This window comes from Echeneis naucrates, chromosome 12 (genome assembly GCF_900963305.1).
Source record: "Echeneis naucrates chromosome 12, fEcheNa1.1, whole genome shotgun sequence".
Lineage (NCBI taxonomy): Eukaryota > Metazoa > Chordata > Actinopteri > Carangiformes > Echeneidae > Echeneis > Echeneis naucrates.
Window position 1 is genome coordinate 5,393,330 of NC_042522.1, and position 20,543 is coordinate 5,413,872.

General features: G+C 37.2%; 1 protein-coding gene across 3 annotated transcripts in view; it reads left to right on the forward strand.

Annotated features, from left to right (window-relative positions):
- The window catches only part of hook3 (hook microtubule-tethering protein 3), a 24,360-nt gene extending 5,404 nt beyond the window's left edge, over nt 1-18,956 (forward strand). Inside the window, exons 2-25 of one of the 3 annotated variants that reach the window (XM_029515972.1) lie at nt 2,085-2,170; nt 2,282-2,354; nt 2,533-2,583; nt 2,699-2,831; nt 2,997-3,064; nt 3,277-3,339; nt 3,896-3,979; nt 6,426-6,589; nt 6,713-6,853; nt 7,180-7,267; nt 7,423-7,536; nt 7,708-7,818; nt 8,077-8,161; nt 8,288-8,357; nt 11,090-11,230; nt 11,597-11,684; nt 13,752-13,786; nt 13,969-14,051; nt 14,259-14,359; nt 14,486-14,590; nt 15,278-15,349; nt 15,913-16,049; nt 16,257-16,265; nt 17,467-18,956. In XM_029515972.1, coding sequence (XP_029371832.1) covers nt 2,085-2,170; nt 2,282-2,354; nt 2,533-2,583; nt 2,699-2,831; nt 2,997-3,064; nt 3,277-3,339; nt 3,896-3,979; nt 6,426-6,589; nt 6,713-6,853; nt 7,180-7,267; nt 7,423-7,536; nt 7,708-7,818; nt 8,077-8,161; nt 8,288-8,357; nt 11,090-11,230; nt 11,597-11,684; nt 13,752-13,786; nt 13,969-14,051; nt 14,259-14,359; nt 14,486-14,590; nt 15,278-15,349; nt 15,913-16,049; nt 16,257-16,265; nt 17,467-17,482 — 2,118 coding nt within the window. In that variant the 3' untranslated portion in view covers nt 17,483-18,956. Of the gene's footprint in view, nt 1-2,084; nt 2,171-2,281; nt 2,355-2,532; nt 2,584-2,698; nt 2,832-2,996; nt 3,065-3,276; nt 3,340-3,895; nt 3,980-6,425; nt 6,590-6,712; nt 6,854-7,179; nt 7,268-7,422; nt 7,537-7,707; nt 7,819-8,076; nt 8,162-8,287; nt 8,358-11,089; nt 11,231-11,596; nt 11,685-13,751; nt 13,787-13,968; nt 14,052-14,258; nt 14,360-14,485; nt 14,591-15,277; nt 15,350-15,912; nt 16,138-16,256; nt 16,266-17,466 lie in introns of those variants that run through there. The other 2 variants (XM_029515973.1, XM_029515974.1) reach the window with 2 other exon arrangements.
- Nucleotides 18,957-20,543: the final 1,587 nt, after the last annotated feature.

Sequence of the window (20,543 nt, forward strand, 5' to 3'; positions counted from 1 at the left end):
AGACAACACATGGGTATGTGTCCTGTTTAAAGGCTTTGTGTTCTGGTGGTGTTTATGCTGCACTTTTGTTGCTGTAACACAATTCTGCATTTGGAGTTTACATGGTTTTGAGAATGTGTAGCTGCTGTTGGTAGCAAACTTTAAGAATATAGATAAAGCCGCACAGACAAAATCTGAATACTAAATCCACATATTACTTTCGATACAGTAGTTTAGATTAATGGAAAGTAGGTAAGCATATTATTTGTCTGAAAGTCTTTATAACAATCTGCAACTGACAACTGCTGAATGTCATGCTTCTGTCAGGGCTTTTCAGGGTTTTTGGTGAATTTTTGATGACCTGGCTCATGCTATGTTCTCTGTTATTCTGCATTTTTGCTGAAAAGGGAAAATGATAAGGACAAAATGCTGGTTGTATTAGAGAATTTTCAGCAAATTTAGAACAACAGACCTGCACACAACTATTTCTGTCATGATGTTTGTGTTTCAATAATGTAAAATTCTTGACATCCCCAATTCAGCTTTTATTCACCTGTCTGGAACAGCAATTTGGCACTACATTTTATGACACCATTAGTTTAATTTCTTCTCTATGCATTGACACACGGTGAAATACAATGTGTCACCAGTATTGTGTTATAGTGTCTAAACAGAGTAGCTGGACAAGTGAATTATGGAGTGTGGGTTCTTTTGGGGGTGTTTTCAATCTCCCACTGCTATTTGTAGTTATGTAATGAAGGTTCTGTTGTGTGTTAGCTCTGTGCCATTGACTGAATTTAGCTACTAGCTCTCTGGCTGATACAGAGAGAAACTAGACTATTTTGTCAGCACTAAGCCACATAAAAACAGTAAGTTAGGTAGAAGAAATAGTAATGATTTTAGTGTTTTTTTTTTTTTTTTCAAGAGTGATCACATGTAGCAAGATGTTATCAGGCTCTTGAGTCTCATCTGAAACTTGTCATGGGTTCTATCATTCAACAGCAATGTGGGTAGCTCAAGTAACTCATTGTAACTCTGGATCAGATTTAACCCAAGGTTAAAAGTAAATTCAAACAACATTTGGCATTTGGCATCTATTACACCTAATGTGCCAATGTGAATCTAAAGCCAACCAGCTCTCAAAAACATGTCCATTTACACTATCTCAGTTTTTCCAGTCATGTTGTAAATGTTATTGTTGCCCCACGTGAATTGTATCCTTCCCTGTAGAGCGTCAGAGTTTTTGTTTTTTGCTAATAATCCTCTCTGCTAATAAAGCACAGTGCAAGATACATAGATACATAGTTGCTTTTAATCGAGCACAATGAATTTACTCCTCTTTCATACTTGTATAAATTAATTTCAAATAGATACTTGCATTAGTGCAAGTCAGTAATTGGAGATGGTTGCATCATGTTTATTTTAAGATAACTGTGTAAACACATCCCTTGTTTCCATGGACATGGATCTATTCGACCAGTAAATGGCATATAACTGTTTCTCCTAGTAAAAGTTTAATATGGGACATAATAACAAACATTGAATAAGTTTCTGTAAACTCAAATCACGCCTAAGTCTGAGTTAAATCAGTCAGTTCATTTCAACTCAAACTCCTTATTTGGATCAATGACTAAGGTTTTTAGATCTGCATGTTATATTTTGAGTCACGTAACACGATGCAGAAAGAATTTCAACCTCGTCATTTCCCTCCTGTCAGAAATCCAACATTCCTTCTCTTTCTTTCCCCTCATTTTTTTTTGGCACGTGGACTGAAGAATATCCTCTTCTGTCTGTGCAATAGACTTTCAGCCTGAAAAGGAAGACAGGAGACAGACACCAAAGCCAAGTGAGGTAGTCAAATAGAAGAAATATTTAGAATGAATGACAGAGGTGGCATTAGAAAAAACTGAGTAATGATGAAAAAAATGTTGAGTGGAAATTTGCTGGGCCACTTTTAGCTCCGCTTTGGTGCACATAGCTCTGTATTTGAAGCAATGCTTGCTCATCATAGTACCATCACTTAGGTATACTTGAGGCAGTAAGAACTCTATGGACTTGTATACCTACCTCAACACTGTGTGTGTGTATGTCTGTCTGTTCTTTAGATCCAGACATTTGGAGTAGAAGCTCCATGCAAAACAGTAGAAGACTTGACTAGTGGTGTCGTCATGGCCCAAGCTCTACAGAAGATGTAAGTTTTCCTTCTCAGTGTTGTAATGTATTAGAAATAAAATATTTTTATCAGTTATATTTTCTTTCTATATTCTTTCTAAATCCTTTTGACTGTGTTAATTTTCTTTAGAGATGTAGTGTATTTCAATGACACTTGGATTAGTAGAATCAAGCCAGAGGTTGGAGACAACTGGAGATTAAAGGTAAGGCCCAGATGTTGTTTGGTCTAACAGAAAAGACGCATGTTTGGGTAGATGCAAAATGACACATCGTGTATGAACACTATCTTTTATCGACAAATATTAATTAAATAGGTATATTGGTTTCACATAGTCCTAATAACTGTGGTTTTATCACTGATACAAGCACTCTATTTTTCAGGTCAGCAATCTAAAGAAAATCCTGAAAGGCATCTTAGACTATAATCAGGAGGTAAGAGCAACTGATTTATGTTTGTTTTGGAAAAAAATGCCCTAAATCTCTAGTTTTCATATATCTAAAGATAGAAATGATTTACGATAAAAACACATCTCTTGCTTCTCTCCAGGTCTTAGGCCAGCACATTAATGACTTCACACTCCCAGATGTCAACCTCATTGGAGAACACTCGGACGCAGCAGAACTTGGGAGGATGCTACAACTTTTACTGGGCTGTGCTGTCAACTGTGAACAGAAGCAAGGTGCACATTACTTATTCTGGTCTGTCCATCTGTATGTGTGAGATGCAGAAGCTTATATTGAAAAACTATCTTTCATATGGCATTGCATCCATCAGGAGCCGACTTGCAAGTTTGAATTTCCCCTGGTTGCCTCACATTGATTTTGTTTTTTTTTCTGTTGTCTAGAATACATCCAGACCATAATGATGATGGAGGAGTCAGTGCAGCATGTTGTCATGACAGCCATCCAAGAGGTAGATGATCATGTTACTTTTACCTGGATGAATTAGTATTTGCAGACGTTCTTTGATTAATGAGAACAGGTTTAGATAGGCCACCGTTTTCTAAGACAAAACAGTGTTCCAGAAAGGAGTGGAACGACACACCTGCAGGAGCAAATGGTAATGTTGTGGTACAGGAGTACAGGATTAGACAACTATTAACCTGTTTTTGTGTGTTTCTCTAGCTGATGAGTAAAGAGACTCCAGTGACAGGAGGAAATGACTCATATGTGGATCTAGACAGACAGGTATGGAAACTTAGTTGAACCTCACTGGGATGGGTATCGATACAGGTCTGTTTTCTAACAATGGCACCAATTGGATTTATGTTTAAATATAACGGCCCTGTTTTAAATAGGCTTTACAATACAAAGACAGTGTAACAAATCATTGCATGCTTGATGTACTTTATAGCTTTAGATTTTTATTCTACCTTTTATTCTATTTTCCGTAGAAAACTTTAACACCAATACATTTACTGAGTAAATGTGCATTCACAGTAAAACAGGACCTGCAACGCACGATCCACCCTCTTCCTTCTTGGCCACAGGGCTGTAAAACTGTTGGATCTGTCGAAAAGTTTGCTTCAGCAGAACCACAATACTATACTGTACTAGATCATCACTACTGTCTTCAAACAGCTGTGATAACACCTTAGACTTTCTTTTTGTAATTGTTTTCACACATGTACAGCTCTACCTTGCTGTCATGTTTTTACTGTTGTCATACAAAATGGAAATAAAATCTGCAAGGATTGCAAGTTTGATTTCATTCTTTCTTTTCTTTTTTTTTTTTTTTTTAAAGCTCAAAAAGACAGTTGAGGAACTGAATGATGCTTTGGCTACCAAGGAAGAGATTGCCCAGAGGTGTCGTGAACTTGACATGCAGGTTGGTCTTATGCAGTGGCAATACCCAATGTTTGAAGTTCCTGAAGCCTGTTTTTGCTTGTAAATCATAGAATACTGTTACTTTCACGTGTCTAAATAACTTAACCTGAAAGACACAAACCTAGTAATGCATATGGCCAGTTAGGTATCAAATTTACATTCTATTAAGTGTGTGTGTGTGTGTGTCTGCGTGCGCGCATGTTTGTGCGTGCGGGTGGATAATTGGCTAAATAACATTGTTAATTGTAGACTGTCATACTATTTTACTTTTTCAGCTTTTTTTTTTGTAACCCTTTAAAAGCAGCACCCTTTTCTGCATAATTGCACTACAATGACATTATATAGAAACAGCTGATTAATTTAACTCCCGATTACTGATTTAGTTGTCATGTTTTTTGATACATTCTACATGCAATGTGGCAACATGTACCTGTCTTCATGAAAAATGGCATTATTTTAAATGTATTTTTTTTGCCAGTAACACAGAAAATGGAGCTTTAATTTAAAGGATTACCTACACACCTACACTATTGTGCAACTCAGTTTCCTTGAATTTCCTGACTATTTCAATACTGTGTGCCTTGCTTTAAAGGCCCTCCATGTCCAAGAGGAGCGTGATAGACTGAGGTTAGAGTTTAATGAGCTAGAAGAGAGGGTAAATCCAAACTTTCTTTTTTTTCCATCTCTTCCCTTCATCCATGGCGTGTGGTGTGTCTTAATAGTCCTGAATTTTTTTCAGTCTGCTTGCACCAGTATCCCTTTTGGAATCCAGATCCCCCTTCTCCTGACTATGTGCGCATGTGTGTGTGTGTGTACACGTTTGTGTGCAACTGTTTGTGCACACTTATACACACGGTCCTGTTGGGGCACACCAGGCCCAACAGCAGTTTTGTGTGGGTGTGTCAGATACCACCCGTTCGATAATAACCTCCTGCCTTTTTACCTTGCTTTGTTTCATGCTTTCCCACAGCTATAATAGGCACCAAGAAGAAAAGCTTGGTTTATTTTTTTGTTTGTTTGTTTTTGTTAGTTTTTTCCCCGGTCAAGAGAAAGGAGTCAAATGGCAGAACTGTATAATATATGTAATATATTTAGACACTCTATCTTATTAAGCGATGTGGAATGGTTTCAGATTTTTTTTTTTTTTTTTATTTTAAGTACCAAGAACGCTTTTTTATAGAGAACAATATGACCAGCCAGCAATTAGTAGTGCCATTACATGTGAGGTAATTCAACTTACCTATAGGAAAATCATAATGTTTTCAGGAAACCCTTTTCTGGTTTTCAGTCAATATTTGAGCCCTGCCTTATTTTCTGCTTTCTGACTTGTCCTGATCACATCTTTGATGTGATAAAAGCTTGTTGCAGAGAGAGAACTTTCACATTGGTGCAAGTTCTCCCAGATTGCTTCCACATAAATCTAAAGCCATTTAAATGACATATTTTACACGTAGGACTGGAAGACTTAGTTTGTCATGCTGTATATAGAAATCAGTTTTCCATTTAAATCTATTTAAGTCATACGCAAGTTACACAGACATTAACATTTCATTTAAACACCGAACTAAATGTGAGCCTAGACAAGTGTGCTGGACTACAGTGAAGGCCAAAGTACTGCCACGCTGGTACGCTATCTGACCCATGACTTTAAGTAGCATCTCTCTTTCTGACTCGCATACAATTGTATGTAACTTGTGGATATCACTTACACCTGTCTAGACTGTCAGAAAGATCAAGGCATTTATTCGAAGCACGACTCTTGGCTATGAATGATCAAAGGGGTTGTTGACTGCCTTCACAAATTCAACAACAACTGGGAATTAAAATTGGCGGTATGTTAGGGAAAACAGTCAGCTGCTTTGCTTTGCGTGGAGTTTGATCCCTGTCTATCACATTGAGAAGACAACATCAAACCATACGTAGCCCTCCTTGCAATGTTGAAGCTTCTTGGTTTGTGTATTTGGTGTGTCCTTGCTGTATAACTGAAATTGATGCTGCAGTGACTGTCATAACCTGATGAATTTGATGCTGTAAAAAAACGGTTGCATTGCTTGAAAGATACAGTACAGGGCAAAAGTTTGGACACACTTTCCTATTCATTTGAATGAGAAGGTGTGTCCAAACGTTTGGTCTGTACTGTACATTTTGAAAATTTCAGTACCTCCTAACTCATTCCTCTTCTCTGCCTCTCTCCACTCTCTCTTTTTAACATCCTTTTCATGTTCACTTATCATGCACACATTTATCATTCTGTCCGCCTTGCCACATATTTTTTTTTTTGCCTTTTCCTCTATTTTTCACCTCTCTTATCATCCAATTTCTTGTCTTCTCCCTGCTCATCTGATTGTGTTTATCTTACTGCTGAACCATTTCTCCTTGGCCTGTCTGCTCCTTTTGTGTTTCTATATTTCCATTCTTTGCCCTCTTTGCCAACCTTTCTCTCCCAGGTGGCAGCCCTGCAGGAGGAGAAGAGCAGTTTGCTAGCAGAAAATCAGGTCCTGATGGAAAGACTCAATCAGTCTGACTCTATAGAGGATATAAACAGCCCCGCTGGACGCAGACATCTCCAGCTGCAAACACAACTGGAGCAATTACAGGAGGAAACTTTCAGGTGCTGATATGCTAGATGGAAAGCTATTTTGAAAAAATTAGGTGTTGTTTTTTTTTTCTTTCTGATGCTAATGTACCTGATCTTTAGATTTGAAGTATGATTATGGCTGTTTATTAATTTTAGGTTGGAGGCAGCAAAAGATGACTACCGGATCCGTTGTGAGGAGCTTGAAAAAGAACTTTTAGATGTAAAATCACAGAATGAAGAACTTGTGTCCTTGGCTGATGAAGCCCAGTCTCTCAAGGATGAGATGGATGTCCTTAGGTAAGTTGGGATACAAAATCCATCATTCTAAACGTGATTACCTGAATAAAGGGCACTATACTATATTAGAGAAACAGTTTGAGTTCAAGCAGCAATGAATAATTCCAATAGATAATAAAGCAATATTTTTCTTGTACATTTTATGACCCATGGAAGCTAAATACGGCACTCTAATTAAAATGTTATGTATGCATAATGGTTGGAAAATGGGAGAGAAAAATGGGATGATAAAAAGACAATGCATCACTGATTACCAAAGTTATCTGCCTGTTCTAACTGCAGCATCACAAAATGACAGGTTTTTGTTTTTTTTTTAAACCTTGAAGGCATTCATCAGACAAAGTGTCAAAGCTGGAGGGCACAGTGGAGCATTACAAAAAGAAACTGGAGGACATGGGGCTTCTCAGGAGACAGGTACACAGTGCCAACAGACAGAACTGAATATATGTTGTTAATTTACTGAAGTCCTCTCACATTAATCCATGCTCTTTGGATTTTTAAGATCCAAAGAGCTCCAGGTTTAGGTGAACTGTACAAATGAAGCTCATGTGTCTGTCACTATTTTTCAGAATAAACTGATGGAGGAGAAGAACACAGTGTTAATGCAGACCAATGTCAGTTTGGAAGAAGATCTACGGAAGGCAAATGCTGCGAAGTCCCAGTTGGAATCATACAAGAGACAGGTATGCAACCAACAGCCATCTTGACTTTCACATTTAAAAATATTTTTCTTTTTACATTGTAACTTGCTGAACTGTGTAATTAAATTGACCATGTTTTAATACACATATATGTATAATTTGATGGACAATGTCTCCTAATATTCTCTTCGATTCTATTCTCTGTCTGAATAGGTGGTTGAACTTCAGAACAGACTCTCAGAGGAGTCCAAAAAGGCTGACAAGATGGAGTTTGAGTACAAACGGGTCAAAGAAAAAGTGGACTCCCTACAAAAAGAAAAAGATGTATGTACAATTTACCTTATTCATAATGTAATGAAACCTTACATAATACATTTTCTCAACCCTTTTTTATAGATTGAATCAAATTTATTAAAACCAAAGGAATGTGCTTAATTTAGTAATTTAGCATATTAAGACTAGAAGCAGCTAGCAACTTGCATGACGTCGTTAGAGGGGGAACCAACCTGGCCAACAGTACATTGAGGATTTGATCCTACTCTCTTTCACTTCTGTCTCATTCACACTGCTTTCTCCCCGCAGCGTATGCGGACAGAAAGAGACTCACTGAAGGAAACTATTGAGGAGCTACATTGTGTCCAGGCTCAAGAGGGACAGCTCACATCAAGTAAAGAAATGTCACACTGACTTAACCTGAGTATTCAGCTGTTTCTTTTTTAAATATTGTGATCTGTTTCGGTAGACCAGATAAACTGTGTTTATTTTGTAATAACAACACTATCTCTTTGCTCAGGTCTCTTCCCACTGGTCAGTAACGACGGCTCAGATTCTCTAGCTGCTGAGATCACCACCCCAGAGATGCGGTATGACTCTTGAACCCAACTTTAGTGATTTTAAAAAGAAAACGTAGTGATTACACTGCACAAGACTTTGCACCCAGTGTTGCAAGTTGCATGTCAAAAGAATATCAGTCAAGATAACGAGTGAGAGATGCTTTACAGTGACAGGAGCCAATAGTCTGATCCTTTTTATGTGTGTTCATGTGTGTACAGTATGTCTGTGGTGCTGTACCCAGATGGTCACTAGACACTTCCTCATGTTCTGTCTGCCATTTTAAGGTAGATGAGAATGAAGCCTAAAAAGAGCTGTCTCTGCATTGAGTTATGCAATAGTTGTGTGCAAGTTACATCATCCTGACTGCTGCTCTCCAAGAGGGCTGGGTTTTCTGCTGGTAGCAAAAAGTCTCTGGATTTTATGTCAGCACATGCACCTAGAAAAATGTGGATTTACATTGAAATCCTAATCTTCCAAAAGCTGCTTATGAACAAAATGAAACTAGCCCAAGCTATTCATTGGCCCTTAAGGGTAATGAAAGGCTATTGTGTCCTGAAGTGATGTCACATCCTACAGGCGTTCAAAGATCAAAGTAAGATGTTGTAACAACAGCAATGTTTCATGTGAAATGTCTAAAGAGAAGAACAGTCTTTGAAATATAAACTGTTGCTTGATATCATAGTGATTCATGTTCATTTAAGGCTTTTGGTTGTCAGTTTACTTACCAATGATGAGCATGAAAGGCTGAATTGGCTGTAACTAATCCAACCTGTTGCTTTAATGAGCAGCATGTGGAGTTGTTTTTTGGCAGTTTACCTTCGAACAGCTCACAGTCAGAGAAATCAGCTGGAAACACAGTTATTTTCTGAGACAAGAATCCAATAATGTTAGAGTATTTTTACAGAATTAGCTACACTGGAAACTCCTCTCAATGTCCTTTTACCCTCCTTAGACTAAGCTTCGCTAGCCAGCAGCTATGAGTGTGTCTTAAAAACATCTAGCCATTCCTGCAGTTGGAACAGCCACACCCTGAAAAGGCAGAGTTGTGATTAAGACTGTCATGTTTTTAAGGGCAGATCCAGTGTGATATATTGATACACCTTCTGCTCAGTCCAACTTAGGAATGGACTAAGATATGGCTAAATCATATCATGATACATTTCTTTATTTTGTTTGATGTAATGGTTACAAAGGCGGCATCACTGTCAAACAAACACCTTGACTTTCTCAATTGTTATATCTTTAAACTAACTTTAAACTACAAATTAGGCTGATTATCTTATTCTTGTGTAAAGAGATTGTAACAATAGTGCATCACCCACAGTAAAACATACACATATTTAAAAGAATAATGAAAATGTTGCTGTAAATGATGTACACCGAAATATAGGAAATGTGTTTAAAAACCCCTTTTACTGTTATTGAAACATTTTCATATATACTGATATTGAGTTAATGTGCAGCCCGACTCCATAACAAGTGTCATTCCACGTGCTTTCTTTGTGTTTATCTAAATACAGACACTCATTCCTCCTTGTTCACCCTCAAATGTGCTGTGTGCATTGCTCTGTTTTTATTCTAATTTTACGATTCAGAAGAAAATTAGATGGGTAAATGAAAGTTGGATCTGTTTGTGCAGCGACTGACCTAAACGACTTTACAGGAGAGAACAAAATTCTCAACTAGGAATTCTCAGCAGGTTTTACATAGAGCATATTTAACCAGCAGTAACTTTGAATTCTAGCAGCATGGTTGTATAATACTGCAGGCTGCTAAGGGGAAACAGATAACATTGACGAGGTTGTTGTGGTTTTTAGCTCTAGAAGTATCATCCACTTTGGCTTCACAGTATCACATTGGTGTCGTTGCTGTTGCATAAGTCTGTTAGCATAATAAATGCTTGTAGAAATGTATGTTTTTCAAGTGCAAGCACAAGTTACCATTTGACACTTTAACACATGCACACAAGCTGTGGGCTATATCTTGACACGTAGCATGAAGGATGCTTCCTTTGCTACTCTCTGACCCAGTCTCTGACACAGTTATCTTTCAATTTTATTTCTGTTTAGATTGAAAAATTGCCTCCATCTGGACACACATCAGTGTGTTGGTGTTAAAATGAGGTATAATTATATTTGCTGTTGGTGCAGTGATGGGATGAGCACTTGGTCTGAAGTTGTTGGCAGAGTATTTAAAAGTTTTTAAGTGTCCATTACAAATATAGTGATTATGTGCAAACAGGCTGGCACACAATAGCGTTGATGCTCTCTTTCTGCACAAGGACAATTAGCTGGATAAGCGAAGCAGATCATTAGATTCCAGCATGAGAAGGTCAGAGCCTTCTGTCATATTGTGTGTTGAACAATATTGGCATATACAATGGATGTTTATTGGAGATGAGGCTCTACAGAGACAAATTCTTTCTCACCATGTGGAAAATCCACCACTATGTTTCCTATTCATAACGTAAACAAAATTTGCACGGACTGGCCTCACTTTGTGTTGATATTTATACATGTATGTCTATGTAGTAGATTGCTAACATAGAAACAGTTGCTGCGTTTGGACTTGTGTGCTTGTTTCAATGTATGCACAGATTGGGACTATCTACTGTAATATAATGGAAAGTAAAGAAACTGAGGTAAATTTTCTGGTTATCTGAGTGCAGGTGTGTAACAACCAATATTGTTTGTTTCAGTTAAATGGGATTAGTTCTTAATGCTATTTTACACAAATTAACTCTCTGGTGTGTTTTTCACAGAGAACATTTGATTCGCCTCCAACATGAGAACAAGATGCTAAAGCTGGCTCAGGAGGGATCAGACAATGAGAAGATTGCATTGCTGCAGAGTCTACTGGAAGACGCCAACAGACGAAAAAATGAACTGGAGACAGAAAACAGGTCAGGAAGGAGTGTAGCAACAAGCAGATTAGCAGCATTACATAAAAAGAAAAGAGGCTGTGTTGTTCATAGAATTTGAATGTGTGTTCTCAATATCCTATTGAAGTTAAGTAAGAGTAAAGCAAAGAGAATATTTTGCTACTCTGGATGTTTGCTCATGTAGTTTTTAGAGTTGTGTTTTGACTGTGGGGGGGGGGGTATTGTTTGCCTGTGTTAGAATGTTTTCTTTGTCTATACTGAAACTTAATTAAATAGAATTTTAGCTTGAATCCTGTGTGTTCTTTGGCTGCCGTAGAAAAGCTGTCAGTGTGAGCATTGCTTAGTTAAAACTGTGTTGTCAGACTGGTCTTTTGTGACTTTATCAAGGTTAATCAATCAGCGCCTGATGGAGGAACAGAGTCAGGTAGAGGAGTTACAGAAGTCTCTACAGGAACAGGGCTCCAAAGCAGACGATGTGAGTAAAGATATGTTTCTTCTTTACTGTTCGTGTTTTGTAACTCTGATACCTGCTAAAAACAACCACCAAACCACCTGCTACTAATTCATTTTCATTAACCATTTCTAACCCCCACACTGGTTTATGTCATTATTTCTATGTTATAGCATTAGAAAATGGTTGGTTCTCCTTGGATGGCACAACTGTTTTAAAACCTTTGACGGGGTTAAGATTAGGAATGAAATATAAGACCCTTTATATTATATAAATACTATAAATACTACATGAACAGATTTTGTTTGAAATATAAATTCAATCAATTGAACATTTGCAACACAAATTCTTTCCTCTTTATATTAAAACATTTAACTTTGGAAATTTTCTTGTTCTTTATGCCCCCCTTAAACCAGTTTCTAGTAGGGGACAACTCGTATATAGGAAGAGCGGTTCTGGAGCATCTCCCACCAAGGTTTATTTGTGAGAGAGCTTGCATGTACTTTCATCCCAATCACTATATGTCTTTACTAAATGATTAACCCTGATCAAAACCATTTTTTCCATTACTGGAAATTTCAGGTTTCACTCTTGTCACTGTGTCTAAATTTGACAAACCAATCTGTAACACTACCAGTCTTGATTAAAACTGTCTTTTGTTTAAGCTGTGCATTTACAGTGTTCAGCATTTTGTGAATCCAGTGCAGTTTAACAAGAAGACAAGAAGGCAAAAATAATGTAAAAACAGTTCTCATTTAACAGTTATTGCAGTTATGGAAATGCAAAACCTTTTTTATGCTAGTCAAACAATTAGCACACTTTCAGTCATTTTACATTGGCAAAGTGTTGTTAGGTACAAAGCTGGAACCACCATATGGATATAAAACCATGCACATTTCTGATTCTTGCTATTCAGTGAAACACTTGTACACTTTTTTTTTTTTCCAAATTATGCCCACCCTGTCAGGAAATAGTAAGTATGCCTTTGTAATCTCCAACAAATTCCCTATTCTTCACTTTGAAAAATTAGTCTGTTTTTCACAAGTAGTCATTTTTTTTGGCTCTTTGAAAATGTGTGACATCTTAGAATGTTATAAATTTACACAATCTAAAAAATATGCATAATTCAGAGCCGCACTTGTGTGACAAATTTTTTTGGAGAGTAATAAAAGAACTTTGTGAAATACAAGTTCATCTTTGATGGCCAGAATGATATCAGAATCTCTGGATTTGAACCTTTTTTATCAAATATTTTACTGTTCATTATGCATTTGTTACACCATGTTGCTACACAAGAATAGGGATTACTTTCTCTCTGCTGAGTATTGACCCTCTGCAGATACAATACCTTTTCTTGTTAGAAATAAATAGTCACCTTTAGTTAGTTTAAGTCCGATGCAACATGAAAATGTTTCCTTCTTGTACAAACCCTCTTCTCCTACTTCCTCAATGGTGTTGGCTTCTAGTTTAGAGTCAGTTTGAGCATGTGATTTTCTTTCCAATACTCCTCTTTCACATGCGCATGGTAGTGCTGACGATGGACACAGAATCAAAAACTTTTTTTTTTTTTCCCTTCTCAAATATTGATTGGAGAACTCGTATAATTATAAATGTTCTATGTGATTATCCACCCTGGAATTGTATTATCACCCACACTGTGCTGGTTTGGTGTCTGCATTACTTCTCCATTTACACCTGCTTTTGCAGTGTCGTACCGTTGACGCAGTACGATATCATTACGATAATTTTGTTCAACTGTTATTTTATTTACACATCTTTTGGTTGCCATGGAAAACTAAAAACTTTGAACTTATATGTTGTAGTGATCCTGCACATATTGTATATTTTGGGGCAATAATAACAATGGACAGTCATGCTGTATAAGAAAAGAACTTACTTAAACTCACAAATGTGAGTTTAGGTAAATTTGAATTCAATGCAACTGACAAGTGAAGTTGTTACTGCATTTATCCAACAGGCTTGTCTGTTTGAATGATTATATTTTTTATTTTTATTTTTTTCCCTAAATCATATATAACTCTAATTTAATATTCATTTGATTTTCTTCTCTTTCTTTCTTTTTCTTAAAAGTCTTCTATCCTGAAGAAGAAATATGAAGAGCACATGTAAGTGATTTTTTTTTGCTGTACCCAGAGCTGTTTTGCTTTAAAGATTACGTAAAACTTAATTTGGAGTGTTCTTTTTTTTTTTTTTATTCTAGGCTGATGAACATGAAATATTAAAAATTTTAAATTAAATTAAATTAAAAATTTGATCTTTGATGTTAGTGCTTTGTTCTTTTCTTCAGGGAGAAAGTACAGGAGTTGAACAATGAGTTGTTAAAGAAAAATGCCTTCATTGACGAAATGGAGCCTAAATACAATGCCAGCTGTGAGTTTTGTGATCCCGTTAAATTCAGTGTTTGATGTGCGCTCAAGATCTCTTGACCTTGTACCTGTCCTGCTATCAATTTCTATAATTTTTACATTTGGAATTATGTAATTTTTTCTGTGGCCGTGCAGACCTTAATTATTCAATTCAAAAACAAGCACTTGAAAGGGTGGCATAAACCAAATGTTTTATGTTCTTCCCTCTCAGCCCAACAAGTGGAAGAGCTGGAGGAGGCTTTGAAAAAGAAAGATGAGGATATGAAACAGATGGAGGAGAGATATAAGAAATATCTGGAGAAAGCCAAGAGTGTGAGTAGTCTTTATACTATTTTTCTAACAGCTAACTTGCTCTCTACTGTGACTACTGATAGTTGCTGTAATTGTTGGTAGACAAGTAAACTCTCTGATTTGAATGTGACTGGATATGCCCTCTAGGTAATCCGGACCTTGGATCCCAAGCAGAACCAGGGTTCAGGCCCAGAGGTCCAGGCCTTGAAGAACCAGCTGCAGGAGAAGGAGAGGATGTTGCACTCACTGGAGGTACTCAGTTGTTCAAACACTATGAGTTGGACTGTTTAACATAGAAACAAGTGGACTAAACAGAACAGCTCATCAATGCTCTAAGAGTTTGTATTGGTCGCAGTTGTACTCTTGCACTAGCTAGTCTGATGAATCTGGCACAATCATTACTGTTCATGGTGCCAACCAGCAGTTTTTTCTAATAGCAGATTCATATTAGGTTTCCAATCCACATTCATAGTAACAGTGCTCGAAATTGCATGAGGGAACAAGAGACCAGTTGCAGGGGCTCAGCAGAGGGCGCTCGTGTTACACACCTCAAACTGTATGGAAACTGAATCATAAAAGTAGATAAGAAACAAACAACAAAAATAATCATAAGGTCAAGTTTGAGCCTGCTACAAAAGCAAACTAGAAAGGGGACCAAAACAACTTCAAAAACAAAATGACTGCAGAAGAGCACAAATTAAAGAGCAGTAAAGTGACTAAAGAAATACCTCAAATAAAAGACAAGCCAAGCTATTGATATTGCATCTCTTAAAGATAAGAAATGCATGTACAGAAATGTGTTTGGCTAGTGACCAGAGATCAGAGCTCTGGTGAAGAGAAAACATGTCAATGTGTGGTTTTTTTTTTTTTGAAACTGATCAAATATTTTGGACAACTAGGTGTTGCTTAGTGAGGTTTTACCCTTTTCTCTCCAAACAGAAAGAGATGGACAAAACAAAGAGCCAGAGAGATTACGAGGAGAAACTGATTGTGTCCGCCTGGTACAACATGGTAAGACAGTATACACCAGTCTTATGGCACCAGTTTTGACTGATGTTCTTTTAAATTGTTCCTAAGACTGTTGTATTTAAGACAAGAAAAAATAATAACACAGTTAAAATCCAGAGAAATCACCGATGTGATATGTTTTGGTGCTATCAAGCAGAGTATTTTTAAACACATTTGCAGAAAACCATTCACAGTTCAACTCCAACATAGTCAAAACCTTCCATTTAAGCCCATAATAAAAAGTCACCACACACTGTAGCCATTAGAGGGCAGCAAAGACTGACTATAAACTTGATGGGCACTGTTTACTCTGTCACTTATTTGATCAATAGCTGGTGCTAAATTGCTGCTAATAATATGCTTGAGCCAATTCTCTTTCTCATGCATCAAGGTTAGTGGACTTATTATGGCTAATTTTCTGGTGAGTCTTCCTCTGTGTTGAAACAGATTAGTTCTTAAGGATAAGCTCTTTCCCATACTGTGCTATGTAATATCCATCTACTTCCTGCTTATATACTGGTCATGATCATTAAGGTAATTAATGAGACTTCTTTGTCTTTTCTCAGGGAATGTCTCTGCAGAAGAAGGCGGCTGAAGATCGACTCGCCAACTCTGGCTCTGGTCAATCCTTCCTGGCACGGCAGAGACAAGCCACCAGCACACGCCGCTCCTATCCAGGCCATGTCCAGCCAGCTACCGCAAGGTAGATGGCAGCAGGGCAGAAAAAAAAATGCTGCGACAAACTACCTTTTTAAAAAAAAAAAAAAACAAAAAACAAAAACCCAGAACTTGCATTCAATAGATGTGCTTTTTCTGAGGCACACTGTTTCCATTTATTTCTAATGGAAGTTCTTGTTTTCCTGCATTCTGCGTATTGATTATCTTTTTTTTTTTTTTCCTTCTTGATCAGATCCATGAGGTAGAGATGCCAGACAAGGCTGCCCAAATCTTGCACCACTTTTTTCCTGACTAAGCACATTCACCCCCTGACTCCTGTGATGCCAGGCTTCCACCTTTTTCACACCAGTATAATTAATAGAGTCTTGAACTAATTGCTCTGACACACCCTTTCTTTCTTCCAGCCACTGACCTTATTTAACCTGTGCTTTGTGGCAAACATTTGCCAGGCAGGTAATCCGGACCCCGAGGCTGAGAAGTCTCGCATCTTCTTGACAAGTTACTGTCATTTTTGTGTAGAGAATCCGCTCTACTAGTTCATGCAGTATTTATGCACATCTCTACCTGTGATAACATTTGAGGTTCATTGTTTTTTTTTTTTAATCAAGATCAGATCAGATGATGTAGCTTTAAGAAAGTAAACAGCAGCTATCAGTTATGTTTCAATGTTTCATTCATGTTTGATTTAAAAGCTAATGATTCAAAAGTTGTTGTTTTTTTTTTTTCAGTTGTGTTGACATGGTGTGACATAGGAAGAGATGTACTCATATGTAATGTTTAATTTGATTGAGAAAAAGTTTTTAATGGGAATACATGGTTTTAAAAAAAAAAAACTACTAACTGTTGGCAGGTAACAGAGCAGTAATAATTGTGAAAGGTAATTTTTCTCTCAAGAGAAAAGTAAATGTATAGTTGTAATTTTCAGAAGGTGTAATTCACAGCTGAATATGTTGTGTCAAAGAATAGTGTGCTACGTTGTAGTGTACATTTGTTTTCTATGTGTTTCTTCAGGGGTGACAGTTGAGGAAGAATTGCATCAGTTCACTTGGTTTTAGCTTTACCAGCATTTGCCAAGTTGTCAGTGACAACACCTTGTGTGCCATGACGTTGAAATTGAATGCTGCAGACTTAAAAGAAAAAGATAAAAGGAAAATATAGGCATCAAGTACAGTAATCCTCGAGTTTTCGATGATCATAGTAGGCAAGGTGTTCGAATAAGCACCACAGTGTTGCCAGTGTGTACTAAAGTAGGAATTTTGAACCAGTGTGTTTGTTGCAGCCGTTCCCTTTTCTTCACAGTCACCAATAATTTCTTCTTATTGTGATGGTCCTTTATAGTAGTTCTAGTAGTGCTCTTATCTTTTTAGACAAGGGCCTGATGAGAACAGGCTCTGTCATCTGACCATTATTTCTCTGTCTCTCTCTCTCTCCTCCTTCAACAGCAATGTCACTGCATGACTGGCACACCAATGAACTGGCCACGCCTGGTGTGGCTGGGCTAGGCTGATGCATTCGGTGCATGAACTACCTGCCTGCCTACTGTTTGCATGACTTTGCGTTGGCACAAGCCTGTGAATAACCAGCACACCCGACTGCAGCATGAGCACTAACAACCCCCTCTGGTGTCATGCATTGTAACTTCCAGACAAGCCTGAGGAGGGATGTGGGCAGAAAAAGAAAACCCTCCCCCTCCTTCCCAATTAAATTCCTCTCCACCCTTCCAGCTGCTTACTCCTCTTGTTCTCCCACTCCTTGTTATCCTCTCCATCTTCTCCCCACTACCCCATTTACTTACTCTTCATGGACATGCCTGCTTGTGCTTCAAAACTGCATCAAGGCTGCTACTATTCAATTGACAGTCTGCTACAAACACCTAGGATGGGACAGTATAACCGAGTATTGGGTCTATTCTGGAGTGCTTGTGTGTTACATGATGTTGGCTAGCTGCTTCACGATACTTTGTTGACATATTTCTACAGGTGCTTCTATTTTCATAGTTGGAGGACAGTGGACATCAGTATGAGAATTTTTTTGAAACGTGTAGCCTGGAAATTAGTATGCATAACAGAAAAGAAGCCAGCTCCTATCTTGAGTGTGAGGCTCATGGGCTGGTTCTGTCCAACCTCTCCTCAGTGTGTTGCTAGGTGGCATCTTAGAAATGCTTTTACCTCAAGTCCAAAACATTGTGGACTAAAGGAGAGCTGATGGAGCATCAAAGAGTTGTCCTGTACAGTTTTGGATGGTTTTGCAATAGGAGCATAGGACAGTAAAATTATTTTCTTTTTTTTTAATGAATAACAATGTTACAGACGTACTTTTATACAGGATAAAAGCCCCCATTAAGCTTACTTGCAGCTTCTCCTTAGGTGTAAGTTAATGTCCGTGTCAGTATCTTATTTAAAAGCACAATTATACGAGTAATTTAGTTTTCTAATGTTGGCTATATATTAGCTGACCATTATGTTGTGTTATTTGTCTAGTAGCAAATTATTGCACGTTGTCACGTGTTTAACAAATGAAAAAATGAATGCTATTCTGATAGAAACACAAAACTGTTAAAGAAAGTAATAATAAAACTTTGCGTTAGCTCATGTAGGCTAATGTATAGTACATTCATTTAGATGGAGTGAAAGGTTTTAAAAGGTATGGAAAGGGAATCCCCCCCCCCCCCCCCCCAAGAATGCAGGTTTTGGCATTAATCAGTTTGTTTTTTTTTTTTTTGTTTTTTAATTATCTAATTTAAATTTGACTTCCATGGCTTATATTGATTTAAAAAAAAAAAAAGAAAAAAAGTATTAGACTCAAAATACACTCCTGAGCTTGAGGATGGATGCATATTACAGGCATAAATGCATACTTACTACTGTTTCAGTGGAAGAGATGGCCGCTCTAATTTAGTGCCTTTGTTTGAAATATTCTAAAAAAAAAAAAATTCTGGTCTTCTAACAATGGCACATTGCCTTTTAAAGACCAGTTTTATGGTTTTATTTTAAAAAAGGAAAAAAGACTGAAATCTAATCCGCATGATAAAATCTTAACTTGTATTGTTTGGATGAAGTAGGCTTAATGAGGGCTTTGTCTTCTCTGTTTTTAATCAATTTTACTTATTACTGTTATATTGTGTAACCTTGATTTAATTCATGCCATTTTTATCTAAATGGCTTATTTATTCTTTTGCTGCTTGTACAATGGTGTTGTTACATTTTTTTTTTTTTTTATATTACTAGTATTATTTTACCACCACTTATAAAGTTTCAACGGAGGTGAAGTTTCCATGCGGCATCAAAATACTGTTGAATACTTGTCTTATGCAACAAAAGAAGGAGATGGTTTGTAATAGCATACTCTGTCTCCATCTAATAAAAATGACACAAAAGTTATTATATGAACATTGTCAGCTCAGATCACTGTCAATGGTAGAAAACAGTGCAAAGTCATATTTACATATTTATCTTTTCAGGAAGAGGAGTTTCTTAGGAAATGACACTCCTAAGAAATTTGTCATATTTAAGAATGAATGTTTTTCTTATCAGAAAAGCACATTTATCCTTTAGATTCACTGAATTATCAGCGAATATGTTGTTACCCTCTAAATTATCACATTTTGCTTCGTGTTAAGTGGCAACAAAGATCAGCGCTTTGTTTGTCAGCTAAAGCATTCATGAGCTGCTGGATGCACGTGTCAACAGCATTAAAATTGCGTCAGCACAGACATTCGGTTAAGTACCTCGATTAAACCAGAACAAATCAGATTCCATATTCGGGAATCAGCTAAATATGTGCTTCAGAACGAGTGATGAACTTGAGCATTTTCAGTCTAAATTCATTTGCGAATGAAGGAGGTGATATCTTTTGTCTAACTCTCTATCTTTTTCTCTCTGTTGCATGTAATGCCATATGCCATTAATATCTACAGTTTGAGCTGTAAATTTTATTACACAGAACACTTTTAGCCGTCCATCCCCACAAGTCATTGGTTTGGAAATCTGTATATAATGAAACACATCTACTATATGGTTGAACTGTTCAAATTCCGATCAGGGGTGGTGGGGCAACAAGAGGAATCAGATTGTGTTAATCGCCTGTTATCCACCCTTAAGTCAGCCACTGTATTTTGTGACATTTATTTGTCTCTATATTTTCATCATCTTGCCTAGATGCAAATAATGAATAAATAAATAAAACGATGGTGGGCAAAAGATTATAGCGAGGGAGATGTAGCAATACAAACAGAAACTATTTGACAACCAGCAAGTATTAGACTTTAATATAATTCATTCATGCCAATTTAGAGAGAAAGAGAATGACACCTAAATTCAAACTCAAAATCCTTCCTAATCACATTTGAGAACGAAATAGGAAAGAGGATTGCAGTTTTTGGATCTCAGTTCTAATGTGTTGTATTACTTGCATGCTGAAGAAGAAATGAGTATTTGGTGTTTCCCAGTGTTATTTGGCTGGTTACTGAACCGTGGGCCAGTCCAAAGTGTATTAGAGAGATGACACAAACAATATGAGG